The sequence below is a fragment of the Colossoma macropomum genome, unplaced genomic scaffold (genome assembly GCF_904425465.1).
Source record: "Colossoma macropomum unplaced genomic scaffold, Colossoma_macropomum, whole genome shotgun sequence".
Classification (NCBI taxonomy): domain Eukaryota; kingdom Metazoa; phylum Chordata; class Actinopteri; order Characiformes; family Serrasalmidae; genus Colossoma; species Colossoma macropomum.
In genome coordinates, this window is record NW_023494792.1 from 52,437,088 (window position 1) to 52,451,227 (window position 14,140).

The 14,140-nt window shown below is 40.7% G+C and overlaps 1 protein-coding gene across 3 annotated transcripts in view; it reads left to right on the forward strand.

Annotated features, from left to right (window-relative positions):
- grip1 (glutamate receptor interacting protein 1) overlaps nucleotides 1-14,140 on the forward strand; it is a 398,944-nt gene that overhangs the window by 310,763 nt on the left and 74,041 nt on the right. For all 3 annotated transcript variants that reach the window (XM_036577554.1, XM_036577553.1, XM_036577555.1), the window contains exons 7-9: nucleotides 3,898-4,043; nucleotides 11,044-11,191; nucleotides 13,210-13,379. In XM_036577554.1, the coding sequence (XP_036433447.1) occupies nucleotides 3,898-4,043; nucleotides 11,044-11,191; nucleotides 13,210-13,379 (464 nt within the window). The remainder of the gene's footprint in view (nucleotides 1-3,897; nucleotides 4,044-11,043; nucleotides 11,192-13,209; nucleotides 13,380-14,140) is intronic.

Consider the following 14,140-nt stretch of genomic DNA (forward strand, 5'->3'; position numbering starts at 1 on the left):
ATCACTTCCATGGCCACAGGTGTATAAACCCAAGCACCTAGGCATGCAGACTGCTCCTACAAACATTTGTGAAAGAATGGGTCACTCTCAGGAGCTCAGTGAAAGTGATAGGATGCCACCTGTGCAACAAGTCCAGTCGTGAAATTTCCTCGCTACTAAATATTCCACAGTCAACTGTCAGTGGTGTTATAACAAAGTGGAAGCGATTGGGAACGACAGCAACTCAGCCACGAAGTGGTAGGCCACGTAAAATGACAGAGCGGGGTCAGCGGATGCTGAGGCGCATAGTGCACAGAGGTCACCAACTTTCAGCAGAGCCAATCGCTACAGACCTCCAAACTTCATGTGACCTTCAGATTAGCTCATAGAGAGCTTCATGGAATGGGTTTCCATGGCCGAGCAGCTGTATCCAAGCCTTACATCACCAAGCGCAATGCAAAGGGTCAAATGCAGTGGTGTAAAGCGCCGCCACTGGACTCTAGAGCAGTGCAGACGTGTTCTCTGGAGTGACGAATCACGCTTCTCTGTCTGGCAATCCGATGGACGAGTCTGGGTTTGGTGGTTGCCAGGAGAATGGTTCTTGTCTGACTGCATTGTGCCAAGTGTAAAGTTGGTGGAGGGGGGATTATGGTGTGGGGTTGTTTTTCAGGAGTTGGGCTCGGCCCCTTAGTTCCAGTGAAAGGAACTCTTAATGCTTCAGCAGACCAAGAGATTTTGGACAATATCATGCTCCCAACTTTGTGGGAACAGTTTGGGGATGGCCCCTTCCTGTTCCAACATGACTGCGCACCAGTGCACAAAGCAAGGTCCATAAAGACATGGATGAGCGAGTTTGGTGTGGAAGAACTTGACTGGCCTGCACAGAGTCCTGACCTCAACCCGATAGAACACCTTAATCAGAGCGGAGACTGCGAGCCAGGACTTCTCGTCCAACATCAGTGTCTGACCTCACAAATGTGCTTCTGGAAGAATGGTCAAAAATTCCCATAAGAACACTCCTAAACCTTGTGGAAAGCTTTCCCAGAAGAGTTGAAGCTGTTATAGCTGCGAAGGGTGGGCCGACATCATATTAAACCGTATGGATTAAGAATGGGATGTCACTCAAGTTCATATGCGTATGAAGGCAGACGACTGAATACTTTTGGCAATATAGTGTATTTTGGTAATAATGCTAAACTTCACACTTTAATTACCATTTTTGTGATGAGATGCCTTTCCATTATTTAAACAACTTTAAGATCAAGAGAGTTCCCATATACGCTTTTAACGGTAGTAGGAAAAGAAAAATACTAAACGATTATTTAGGCAAAACCTAAATAGCATAGCAAGGAAGACACAGGAAGATTTGTGCTGCAAAATATACTCAAAATATTAGACAACAGCAGTTTTATGTTGGACTTTTTTTTCTTAGTTAGTCAAAAAAACAAATACATCAAATGTTACTTTAAAAATGTCAAAAGGCGGCAAGATGTTGCCAATTTTTCAAAAAGCAGTGTGCCTTTAAAGGGGAATTTTACAAAAGCTCTGTATAAATCGGTGGTCCAGATGCAAATTCATTCCAAGTAGTATAATGAGAAATGGTTTATTATAACGATACTTATTCGTCTTTTCTTACCAATGTTGGTGATGGGAACCAGGAGTCACGATCTCTACAATGCAAATATTTCCATTTTGTTTACTATCCAAAGCAACCAGTGAACCTACACACATTCTTGTGTTTTATTATGTCATGTTGATGAAGGTAAAATAGTGGTAATTATGATTTTCTTTGGCCACTGTTTTGTCTTACAGCACCCTTCATGTTGCCATTTTTTAAAAATCTTAAAACTATAATACAATCTTAACTGAATTCCAGCAGTAATACAGGATACTGCGATTTTTTTAGATCAGACCAAGGCCGTTTCCAGATTTCTAGAAATCTGATGAAGAGCTGGATTTTAGCTTGGTAATTGGGTTTTCAGCGCATGTGTACCCTTACTCTGATTTCTTTCGTTTTTCTCAGTCTAAGCAAGTGGAAAAAGAGAGCGCTGATCCCGGAAACAGCAAGAAGCGTTTAACACAGCACCAACTAGAAGTTAACAAGGCACATTTGGAGCGATGCTCAAACCACTACATGCTTGATGAAATGAGGACTTAAATTATTATTTATCTTCGAGATGATGTATATACATATTTTCCAGTAAGGTGACTGCTGGGGCATGAGGTTTGAGTTGTACATATTGTTACTTCACATCTTATTTTGTGAGTTTATTGGCTGGTTGCAAAGCTGAAAATCGATTATTACATGACTCATGTAGACCTGAAATGTTCCCATTATCTAATTACTCAAGTGCATGTAAACACATTGATCAGATTACTGACAAAATCTGATTTTCTGCAGTTATCGGATTATTAAGTGCATGTAAACGCACTCAATGTTATGGATACTGGGTTGGGTAAAACTACCTCCTGTAAGGACGTTTTCAGTGGCATTAACGGTTTCAGCTGTCTGGTTGCTCTCACCAATTCGTTGAACAATTGTGGCTTGGCAAGCTTCGCTAGAATGGTGCGTTTCACGTCTAACCACTCTAAATGGCTTTAGCATCTTAATAAGTTGATACTGCAGAAAAATGAGTGGAAGTCCCCTTTAATAATTCTTTTAATTGTATACATAAACATTAATATCATTCTATTGCTGCATTTTCAGTTGGCAAGTCTGGACTTCATTGTTGCATTTGAAAGGCTTAAATGTTGTAGGAACTTATTGTGAGTCTTCATGCACTCCAGCTACTTCAGCGTTTTGTAGCTGGATGAAAATCATGGGCTTGGTTTCAAACTGCGATAAATTGCTCCACAGAAACTGTCTTCCCCGAGTCTATCTGCCTCCTATATCAAAAATTGGAATAAATTACCCATGTTCTCTAACTTCATCGCCCATCGGAGAATTGCAAATAGACTGCCATGGTTTTTCTTTACCCCCCTCCCACTCCCGGCTCTGTTCACGTTTGCACTCTGCCCTGTTATTATTCTGTTCATGCTTCTGCCCATGTCTTTCTTTCCTCTCGAGCTCCATCAATATTAATTTTTCTGTATGGAGATTTCATTCCCCACAGACGGAATACTCCAATTATTGTCTTTCGCTGATGCGATTCCTGTTTCTCCAGGCGAATACAGTCTTTTCTCCAGCACACTAACCCTGCTGCCTGCGGCTGCCTATATCCAGAATACAATTGGCATTACAACATTGCTATAGCCTATTATGAGTCCAATCAGGTTGGGCTATAGCTTCTCTCAGACTGGATGATATTTTCTTGCTGTTAAAAAAACAAATTGCTTTCATTTGGTTCTAATACTGACTTGAAGCTAGCTTAGTGGCCAGTCTCAACCTTCTGACATTCCATTAAGACTTTTCTAAATCTCCTCCCAGTCCTGGAGTGGTGATGGTTATGAATCGAGTGAATGCAGGTTCAGCGCGGTAAAGGTTTAACCTGGCCTCTGATACTAATTGATGTGCGTAACTTTTGTTGTGGTCAATAAAGTAGAGATGTAGCCAAGCATGTGGCAGAAAGATTTGTTCTTGCTTGGTTGGGGTGCACAAAAGACTGTGCCGTTACTCCTCAGCAGCCCTACGGCATGCTTAAGTGCAGCAGCGGAACAGGAGCCATCCGGTATAATGGCATTCTAAGATGGCAATCAGGGTCTCCTTGTGCCTTGTTAACTTCCTTCGGAGATAAAGCACTCTCTGGGGAATCTTTCTCCATTCATGTTCAAGCACCCATGGATCCTTCTCAAATTTAAAGGTTTTTTTGAAGGGCCATCCAGTTCACAGGATTAAATTTAAGCTCCTTTAGACCGCATTTTTTTTAACTTCTTATTGTAACAGATTGTCTGTGGTGTGTATATTTTCTCCTCCTCCAGGGAAGGCACCATCAAACCAGGAGACCGACTGCTGAGCATCGATGGCATCCGCCTGCACGGCACCTCCCACGCAGAGGCCATGAGCATCCTCAAACAGTGCGGCCAGGAAGCCACACTTCTCATCGAATACGATGTGTCCATCATGGGTAAGGCCACGCCCTCTAACCTGAAACGAGTAACAGTATTATGAGAATGGCTTTTCGCACATCATTCAGTATCGATAATTGTTAATAATTATGTGCATTTCTTAAAGCATGTAATGCATTTCTTAATACGTGCAATACATAATAGCATTGTGAACCCTGAATTTTAAGAAAATGTACGTAATTCCACAATGCAGAGGATGTTTTTTTTTGCCACGATCTCCTTAAATTCTGAGATATTTTCCTCTAACTCAGTGCCTTTTTAATCTCCAAAATTTCAACACTGAAAATAGATGGCTAGCTTGCTTCCTAACTGTTGCAAGTGAATGGCTAGACTTCTTGTGTCTCATTGGTTCCCTAGTAAAAGGCACACTTCACAACCTAGTCTACTAAAGTAGTAATTGTTCAATGTCTTTGCTGCTAATACTGGATTGAGGAGCACAACAGTTTATTTGGATAGTTTTTTCGCATTCTCTCTCTATTGTTCAGAGATCTGTAGAGGTTTCATTAAGGTGCCCTAATGTACCAAAATAGCAATTGTTCAGAGTTCTTTGCTGCTAATGCTGGATTGAGGAACAGAACGGCATAATCATTTTATTAAAAAGACCTTAAACATGCATTATCTGTATCAAAATGTTGTATTTAGCTAATTATTGCATTCTCTCTCTATTGTTCGGAGATATCTGGAGTTCTCAATAAGGTGCCTCTTTGCACGTATTGACTTCACACCCCAGCAGCTGCTGCATAGCTCTTTCCTTGCAAGTCAATATGTGTTTTGATTGGATCTCCAAATGTCAGAGTAAATACGCGGATAAAAATGGCACAGTGTGGCCTTTTTCTCACCGACTCACTGGAGAAAGTGAGAGAGAGAGAATGATGTTGTAAGGCTTGGAGAAGCTCGTGACTAAACAGCGTCTCCCTGATGTCTTTGTTGTGCTCTGATCCGGAAGTGATAGATTTTCTTCCTGCTGCAACGGAGGTGTGATGGAAATGGAGGCATTGCTTGGCTGCACTCATCTAACCCTGTGTCAGCACAACAGAACAGACAGCGCTAACTGCTAACAGCCCCACTGCAGCTATCAGACCCTGTTTTTGGTCTTTATTCCTTTATTTCTTTGGATGGTGGGTGGTAGGCCAGTGCTGTGACCGTTTAGAAGAAGGGTCACCGATTTTGGTGAAGCAGTTTTAAACTCAGCAGGCAAAAACACAGCCCTCTCTAGTCAGTGATCCTTCCAAGACCCCACCCCAAAAACATGTGTGCTCCCTAGGCTTCAACACCTGAACTGGCGCTGAATTAGTTGTTTGCTTGTTGCATTTTATTGGTTTTATCTGTGCTATGTAATGAATTAACTGTCCAGAAGATATAGAACAAGCTGTGTGTCGCTCTTTATACCCTTCAACTCAATTAACTCTCCAACATTAAAAAGCCATTGGACAGATTCATTCATCTGGTTCATTTTCTTTTCTTGATTTTTTTTTTAGTTTGGCTGTGTAAGCTATTATAGATAGATTTGTCAAAATTGTTGTTATTTTTGTTCTGCCATTGTTTGTGAAAGGGCTAACCAGCTGTTACAATGGATTTCAGAACACAGGCTTGCAGCTTGCTAGACTACGTTTAGCCCTCCCTTCCATGTACAGAGTGTCCCAAAAAATGTACATCATTTGAGATGTGAATATCTGAGTAACTACATGTCGTAGGCAAACGAAATTAAATAGGCTTTATGTTGAACAATACAAGACTTATTTCTCAAAATTCGAATAAGAAATTCAGAGGGATGTAGATTTTATAACCGATTTCACAAAGATGTAGATTTTTATAACCGATTTCTTTCGATACTGGTGGTCGTCCAGATCCCTTTGCCCTGCACAGACAGCCTTCCTCTTTGAATTTTGTGTGCCATGTCCAAATCTGCTTTCCAGTTGGTGCATTTTTATTGAATTTTCTCAAAAATGCACACTGCACACCCTTGTTTGACTGTGTTCGAGCATATTCTAACACACAAATGCCTTTTCATCTCTAGTGAACGCCATTCTTCAACCTGAAAAAAAAAAAAGAGCTCATTTGAGGGAGAATTGGCTATGTTATTAGACTACGAAATGATGTCAATTTTTTTGGGACAAATTTTTTTGTACTGTGGATGTGCAAAATGAATGACAGGCAAGTTGATACACTTCTTTGTAGGGCTGTAGTCAAGACCACTTTTGTCAAGTCCAAGACAAGTCCACAGCTTTGACTAGTTGTGATTGAGACCTAAAGGGGGCCTAAGTGGGGTCTGAAGAGGGCCGAGACCAAGTCAAGACCAAGGTCCAAATTAGAGTAAGACCAGATCAACACTGAAACCCAAAAAAAGACCCCAAAGTCCTCTTCGAGCCTTAACTAGTCTTTTTTTCCTTTCAGTACAAATTACTAGAAATTGTAAGGAAAGAAGAATTTCTGCAAAATAAAACATATGTATGTACAAAAATTACTCAGTGTTAATGTACAAATACTGTTAGCTAGCTGACTAGGTGCAAATGTGTGACTTTGAGCACATTTAACAAAAGTGAGTTAGCGAAACACTTGGTTAAAAATCATAGTACTGCAAACCTGGTACAGACCTACTGTAGGAAGAAATATTTGATTTAGCTACCTCAGTTGTGAGAGCCGTGTCTGGCTACACACGATACCTCTGCAACAGAATGTTTTAAAATACTTGAGATTTAACAGGATAAATAACAGCAAATAATCTAGGCTACGTCTTGAGGTATTTTAAAATATGAACAAATCTATTTATCTTTTTAAAACATCATTAAATAGCAGGAATTAACCAATAAGTGCTTACACGATTGTGAAATTCAGCAGAATGGTATATAGGGGGCCGCTTAAATGTGCAGGAAAAAAAAAAAAACCCGAGCTGGGGTGGGGAGGGGGTTGATTTTAGAATGTAACACTTCAAGTATCACATTAAGTAGTTGTATGGATTTCTTAAAGATTTTTTACAAAATGATTTACATTTACATTTACATTAATTGACAGACACCTTTGACTGGACTCCAGACCTAACCAGACCTAACCAGACCCAACCAGTCTCAAGCACTACAGCCCTACCTCTTTGTCTTGAGTGGTTGAATGTTGGGTGGTCCACCTCATTTATTACTTCTGCTGTTTACAGAGCTTGGGGTGGCCACAGAGACCAGTTTTTCACCCTAAGCATATATAATATTTACGCTGCCAAAATTTGAGGATAATTTCTTCAATATTCTTCAATAAGTGCTCTGAATTAAAGCACCCCCCCTACCCCTTAAGCTTTGTTTTGTTCAGTCTGTGAAGAAATGCTGGTGTCTGTCAGTTCATGTCTGATAGCTTCATTAGGTTTTTGACTAAAGCTTAATGCTCATAAACTGAAGCCTTTGTCTTCTCATCTAAAGCTGTTCTCTTCGCTAAACCTCTCTGGCTGCTCCATTGTCCCTGAAATGCGTGAGGTAGCTGAACTACCCTCCACCCCCTGCTCCTTTTTATCTTTCCTGCAATAAAGAAGCCTTGATTAAGAAGGACCACCGGAGACTGGGGTGCACTGTGTGCATAAATCATGAAAAACAGCCACCTTCCTGCAACACACACCGCTCTTTTTTGAGCTCCGGACCTTTCTGCCGCATGTAACACAGCAATCATAGCAGAGAAAAACATCTCGCAGCACTCAGACATCCCTCATTATACTGCACTCTGCATGCTAAAGGTGGAACGTTCTTGTGATTGAAACAATCTTCAACCCCCAGACAGCAGCTACTCACCATAAATGGAACTACTTTTCACTGTGATCATCTGCAGACTTGAGTGACTTGAGTAACAGTGGAGGGGGAGTGTAGGTAGGGCTAGGCTGCATGGCTCAAACTTTTATACATTTTTTTTCTATCCTAACAAAACCATTTATCTCTAAAATTGCGACTTTACAGGAGAAGCCAAAAATGGTCTTAGCTTGTACTATAAGTTAAGTAATGAGCTTTTATTCCACGTAATTTTGGATCACTTCTATTGGTCCATTCATGCATGTTCCTACAATATAAAAGACAGCTGCTGTGCTCAGATTACATTTAGAAGAAATAAGTATTGAATCAGTTTTGATAGGACAGTGATGATATGGTTGAATGTCTGCAGTATATTCAGTAATTTGCTAATCATTTTGCTCATCAGTCCCCTTCTGTTCTGAGCCATTTTCCTCAAATACATGACCGTTTTAACATGTTAAAATAGCTAGCTAGCTTACTCTCCTAAAAACCGTGCTCTTTTTTGCTGTTGCAAGTGAATGGCTAGGTGACTTTTCCCACCTCAACATGCGAGTAAAAGGCACACAGTTCCACTGATGAGGTAATTGTTAAAAGATCAAGCCTTTGTTACTGCAGAAGAACAGAAAACAGGGCATACTTGTTTTAGCAAAAGCACCACAAATGTGCAGTGTCGTTATTGAAAAAAATGTTTGATTTTGATAATTATTAGCTTTGATTAAGTGATGGAGTGGCGTCAAGCCCACTTTAATGCTTACTGAACCTTAAGCCCCTTAGCCAAGGTGTACAAAGATAAGGAGAAAAAAAAATCAGGAAGATCAATATTGGTGGGCTGGTTTATTTGAGAGAGGGGAAGGGCCCCATCAACGCATGAAAGGAAATATAATTGTATGTATGTGCATCCAGAGTGCGAGTTGGGGAAAAATAGCTGACTCAACAAATTCGGCTAAATTTTGGCCATCAACATGTCTGCTAAATCACATGGAAGTGGAGTGCAAAAGTGCAAAAACAAATCCAAAAAAGGCTAAACACTCTACTGAACTAGCAGTTTTTCAGTCAGATTCATCAGATTGACCATCTCTGTCATGCTCAGTTAGTGCTGGGGATCAAGTGTCCTGAAGTTGGCCCGATAACGTTGGCTATGTGTGAATCGAAAAAAAATTATCTTCATTAATATTAAGATTATTTCAATTTGTAGTACCAATTTTCTTTTTAATCTTAATGACACAGCTGAAAATCCACTGCTGTTAATTTCTTTTTTACTCCAACATAGCATTAATGAAATAGAGGCTTCCAGTCACGTGTGCTTTTGTGCAGATGTGCAGGCAGATAGTGAAAACTGAAATGAGCCGTTTTATTGTGAAGTGGCAGTGTGTCAGGTAAGAGGGTCCCTGAAGTCCCTGAGCACATAAAATGTTGGTGTAGGTAAGGTGGGATGGGCCAAAGAGATTTAGGCAGAGAACGGGGCGATAGTCTTTCAAATCAATTGTCCTCAGTCATGCTGCCTCTCCATCCATCACTGAATCCATCCATCATGCCACGTTAGCTAACTCCAGCAGCTGCAGCCAGCACAGGCTCCCAGCTCAGCACCTAATGTCCTGTAGACGCTTTCATCAGCACACTTCCACTGTAGACCCCATCCTCACAAAGATGAAACGGTGGTGAAGCATTTTTCTCCGACTGCGTGGGCCTTTGTTTTGGCAAATGATTATTTTGGAAGGCTGTGAAAATCCCTTTGCATTGTAATATGCGATTTAACCATTAACATTGCATTTGTTCTGGCTGGGATCTTGCGTGCTGCGTGTGTGCGCGGTGGAGGACAAGCACATTAGCCGACAGCGGTCAGCTTCACACCTATTCCCACTAAAGAGCTGCTGCTCTCTGTTGCAAGCCACAGCAGGGGCAGTTCTTCTTCTTAATGGGCAGCAAGTGATTCTAGTGTGAGCTGGGAATTGTCGGGGGGGCAGCATATGGTGAGTGTGTTGTGTTCATTCCCTCCACCTGCTCTGGTTTTAAGATGTATGGTGTAATCAGGTCTTTTAGTGGCACCCTTAACCAAGCCGTCATGTGGTATCACTTCTATTAGGCTTTTAGAGGTGCTAGCCTGTCCGCTCCCCCTATTCACTCTAATGAGGTGAGTGTGAGAGCCCTCAACCTGATGTCCGTTTTCTGTCTCTTCTCTCTCTCGCTCTCTCTGGAAGGGGGGGCCTCTAGTGGAAAGTTGCATTTGGAATTATAGCTATGAAAAGGCACATGGTATGGTTTAATGTTTAGGTGGGGAGAGTTGTCCCTTTTGTGGTCCACTTATGATATATGTCTGATTGTAGGTACAGAAAACAGTCATAATTCACTTTAAAATGAACCTTTTCCAACCTCTCTTTATCCCTTAGAATGAAACAGGCTGCTTTGGTTGCTATGCTAAGACTGATGTATATAAATGAGCTCTGCTCTGATTGGCTGGCCTATATTGTGCCTCATTCAAGATGCAGTCCAGGCTGCGAAACTCCTTGCAGCTTCAGCATGAGTAAGTGAGGCTACCCTGCTGTAGGCTGAACAGGTGGAAGTTTGGTTTGGTTTTTGTGACATCTCTAAAACAAAGGATTCAAAATGGGCTGTTTTTGCAGCCTAGTTTCCACACATGGTATGTGGTTTAAGGAACAAACTGTACATTTTGAAACTTTAACAGTGTTTACATACTGGATCAAACTGTTTTACTTCATCAGCGCAAGGGAAGTTTCCATGATATGGGCCAAAGCAGGGGTGCGATCCAACACACCAGGCTTTAATGTTCAGATGCCCCTGAAAACCTCCATTAGCTGGATCTAGTGTGTTAGATCAGAGTTGGAGCTAAATTCTGCAGGGTAGTAGATCTCCAGGACCAGGATTGACCACTGGGCCAAAGATTTTAGTTTTTTTTTATTTATTCGTTTTTTTTGTGGTCTGAAGTCTTCTATTTTGATGAGAGCTAAAATTGTTCCATTTTGTATGGGGCAGTGAAAGTGATGATCTGGTGCAGTAGGAAGATTAGGATTAAGGGCTCCTGTGGAACTGATCCTGTTTTGATGATGAAGGTGTTGCTGTCAGAGCAACTGCTGTGGATATGGACTGTTTATTTTTGCATGTTTTATTTTTTGTTTGTTTTTATTTATAATTTTTTACTTTTTTTGCTGCATGGGGGATTGTGGTTTGTATTTGTGAGCCTGTTGAACAAGGTGTCTCTCTCTTTCTCTCTTCCCCACAGACTCCATAGCCAGTGCTTCTGGCCCGCTTCTGGTGGAAGTGGCCAAGCCTCTGGGCTCCAGCTTAGGAGTGGCTCTCTCTACCTCCATGTACTGCAACAAGCAGGTCATCATCATCGACAAGGTGAAGCCGGCCAGCATCGCTGACAGGTAATCTCCCTCAGCAGTGACGTTACCAAGATTCCTACCTGGGGTAGCCTTATGGTTAGTTGTGTGATATAGTAACTAGTGGTGGACAATATGATGATTTTTATCATTCTCTTGAGAAATTACATCACTATGTGCTTTTCTGAGGGTATCATAGATACTGTTAGTACTTAAAGAACACAGACCAACTGCATGTTCCATCACTAAGGGAGCTTAATTAGTCCTGTTTATTAGGATTTAGTGCAGTGCAGTGTGTGTAAGTGACAGTGCTAACAAAGCCAAACAGGACAGCATTAACTTGTTGCTAGTTTCGGTACCAGACCAGACCTCAGTACCAGATCTGAGGACAGGAAATTATTGGAATTGAATGGAGCTCTCGTCTTGCTCTCATTGGTTGTCTGTCTTGCCTGTATGACCATACAGAAAGTCTATTTCTCAGGCAACCCTCTGATAGCAAACTGTTTTGGCTACACTGCAAAAAAATTATATCTTGGCGAGTAAAATAAATCATAACTTCAGCCAAAATATCTAAAAATAATATAATGTTATTTAATTTCTAGCCATTTTTTTCTTGTAATTTTATCTCTAAGTAATTTTGTCTTTACTGAAAGTGTCTAATTCCATTTGTAAAACATTTTGCTTATTTCTTTTTTTAAGAAATAATACTTGAAATGAACAAAATGCCCCAGTAATGAAATAAGACACTTTCACTTGATAGCATTACATACAACCAGTGAAAAATGTGTATATAGAAGTTACATATTCTAAGTGATGTAGTAATTCCAATCATTTAGCAAATGGCATGAAGCCCTCTTGAATTCTTGCCTTGTTTTTGGAACACACGCTTTGTGGCTGTGATTTGCTTGATAAAATGATTCCTCAAGAAGGAGGCCTGATTCCACAGCTGTGACTACATGAATCCAGGTGATGGTATTTTGCTGATTCCTGATTTCAAAGCATGTCTTCTCTTCAAATCATCAGCATACTGAAAGTCTGCTGTAATAAACTGCTGTGATGCTACAAAAATGCCGCTAATGTTCCAGATCGCTTGGTTTGTGTCTTTGTGACACATTCGAAATGGCAAATTAAAGAGAATTAGAGCGAAAATAAAACTTGTTACTTTGATTTTCATTAAGAAGATACTGCTCACCCCTTGTCCACACTCTCCTACAGCCCCCCATCCTCCACTCCTCCCGTTATTCCACAGTAGTGGACGATAGCTGCTTCAAATCCTCGTTGAGAAGCCTTCATCATTCCTTCAGTCCTGTGTTGTTCGCTGACCCAGATCAGTGCGTGTAGGGAAGGGAACGCTATGCAGCCGCAGCTCTCTGTGTCCACCTGTGAAATTTTTTGAAAGTTTGAAGTGTATAACACTAAGCGACTAATTATAGAAATTCAATAACTCATCTGGCGTGGAGGCCAAGTGAAAGGGCCCAGAAGAATAATGAATATGGCAGATTGCTGAGCGAGTGAAAGCTCCTCTGTCGGGCACGACTGAAACGCTCCTCATGATTCAGGAGTTTGCTCCCGGGAGGAGCATTAAGGAGAGAACAGTTAATGCTTTGTAGATAACTGATTTTCATGCTCTTACACATGCTCCTTGCTGCAGTGTGCAGATTCTTTTATAATTCTGGTATTTATAACAGAGAGAGGGTCTGTTTTCAGATTCAGTGCAGCCGTGTATGCTTAACCCCTTTAACTGCAAGGCCCCATATGTGGGTACACATTACAATTCCTCACTCTCATGACTATTAAATATTTGTTTCATAATACTTACTGAATAATTTCTAGTAGTTACTGAATAGTAAATCTGCTCCAGTTCATTCCAGTGTTTGTTCTGTGTGCTGCATCTGTAGTGTGCTGTTGAGTCAAATTGACTTCCCCTGGCCTTAGTTAAAGAACAGAAAACTGATTACTTGAAACACAAAAATAGTAGATGCCTTTGGGCAGGTGCTAAAGCTGGATTTATGCTGGAGCATTCCTTTAAAAAGCTCACTCTTTTCCTGTTAATGTTTGCACAGGTGCGGGGCACTGCATGCAGGTGACCATATCCTGTCGGTAGATGGCACAAGCATGGAGTATTGCACACTGGCTGAAGCCACACAGCTCTTGGCCAGCGCCTGCGAGCATGTCAAAATGGAGATTCTCCCTCACCACCAGACCAGACTGGCCCTTAAAGGCCCAGAGCACGGTAAGACAGATGTTTAAGATATAATGAATCAACATAACCATCATGTGAGCCTAGTAATAATACTTATACGTATATCACTGATCCAGTCTGGGCTAAAAGATTCATCATTTATATATCGAAATTCAAATTTGCCATTTTCAGTTATATCCTACATTATTTGCAGCTGTTTTAAGTGGAGAAATTTAACCTACACCTTAAGCCTCAAGCCTGAAAAAATAGACTTACTGGACTTAAGCTTAAGAAAATTATCTCATTTAAACTGCAGTCACAGTATTGGTCAGAAAAATCTCAATGAAATGTTTTCCGCAAATCATTCAGCCCTACTGAGAGTCATGTAGCAGTACTTACACTGCCTGTCAAAAGTTTTCACTGTTAGGTTTCAATTAAGTACCTTTAAAGGTTGTTAACATAAAAGAGCCATATTGTGTGTTTTGTGTATTTTATGTATATTTTGTGTATATTGAGTGTATTTTACAACACTAAGCTTAGTTTAAACAGCTGAAAGATTTCAGTATTGATGACTGCTTGCAGCACAACAAGGGAATAAAATGTTTTGGAAATCCCAAAGTTGTACTGTGACAAATATTGTCATGTATGACATACAGTACTGTGCAAAAAGAAGAGATCACCATTCATTTATTCCATTTTCATTCACAACACGCAAGTACAAGTTATTTATTTTTCAGGAGGTATTTATGAAGAGGTTAAATAACTAGATAAAATACTTGCATAAGGAGCAAAAACTGAAAAAAGAGTTTTTA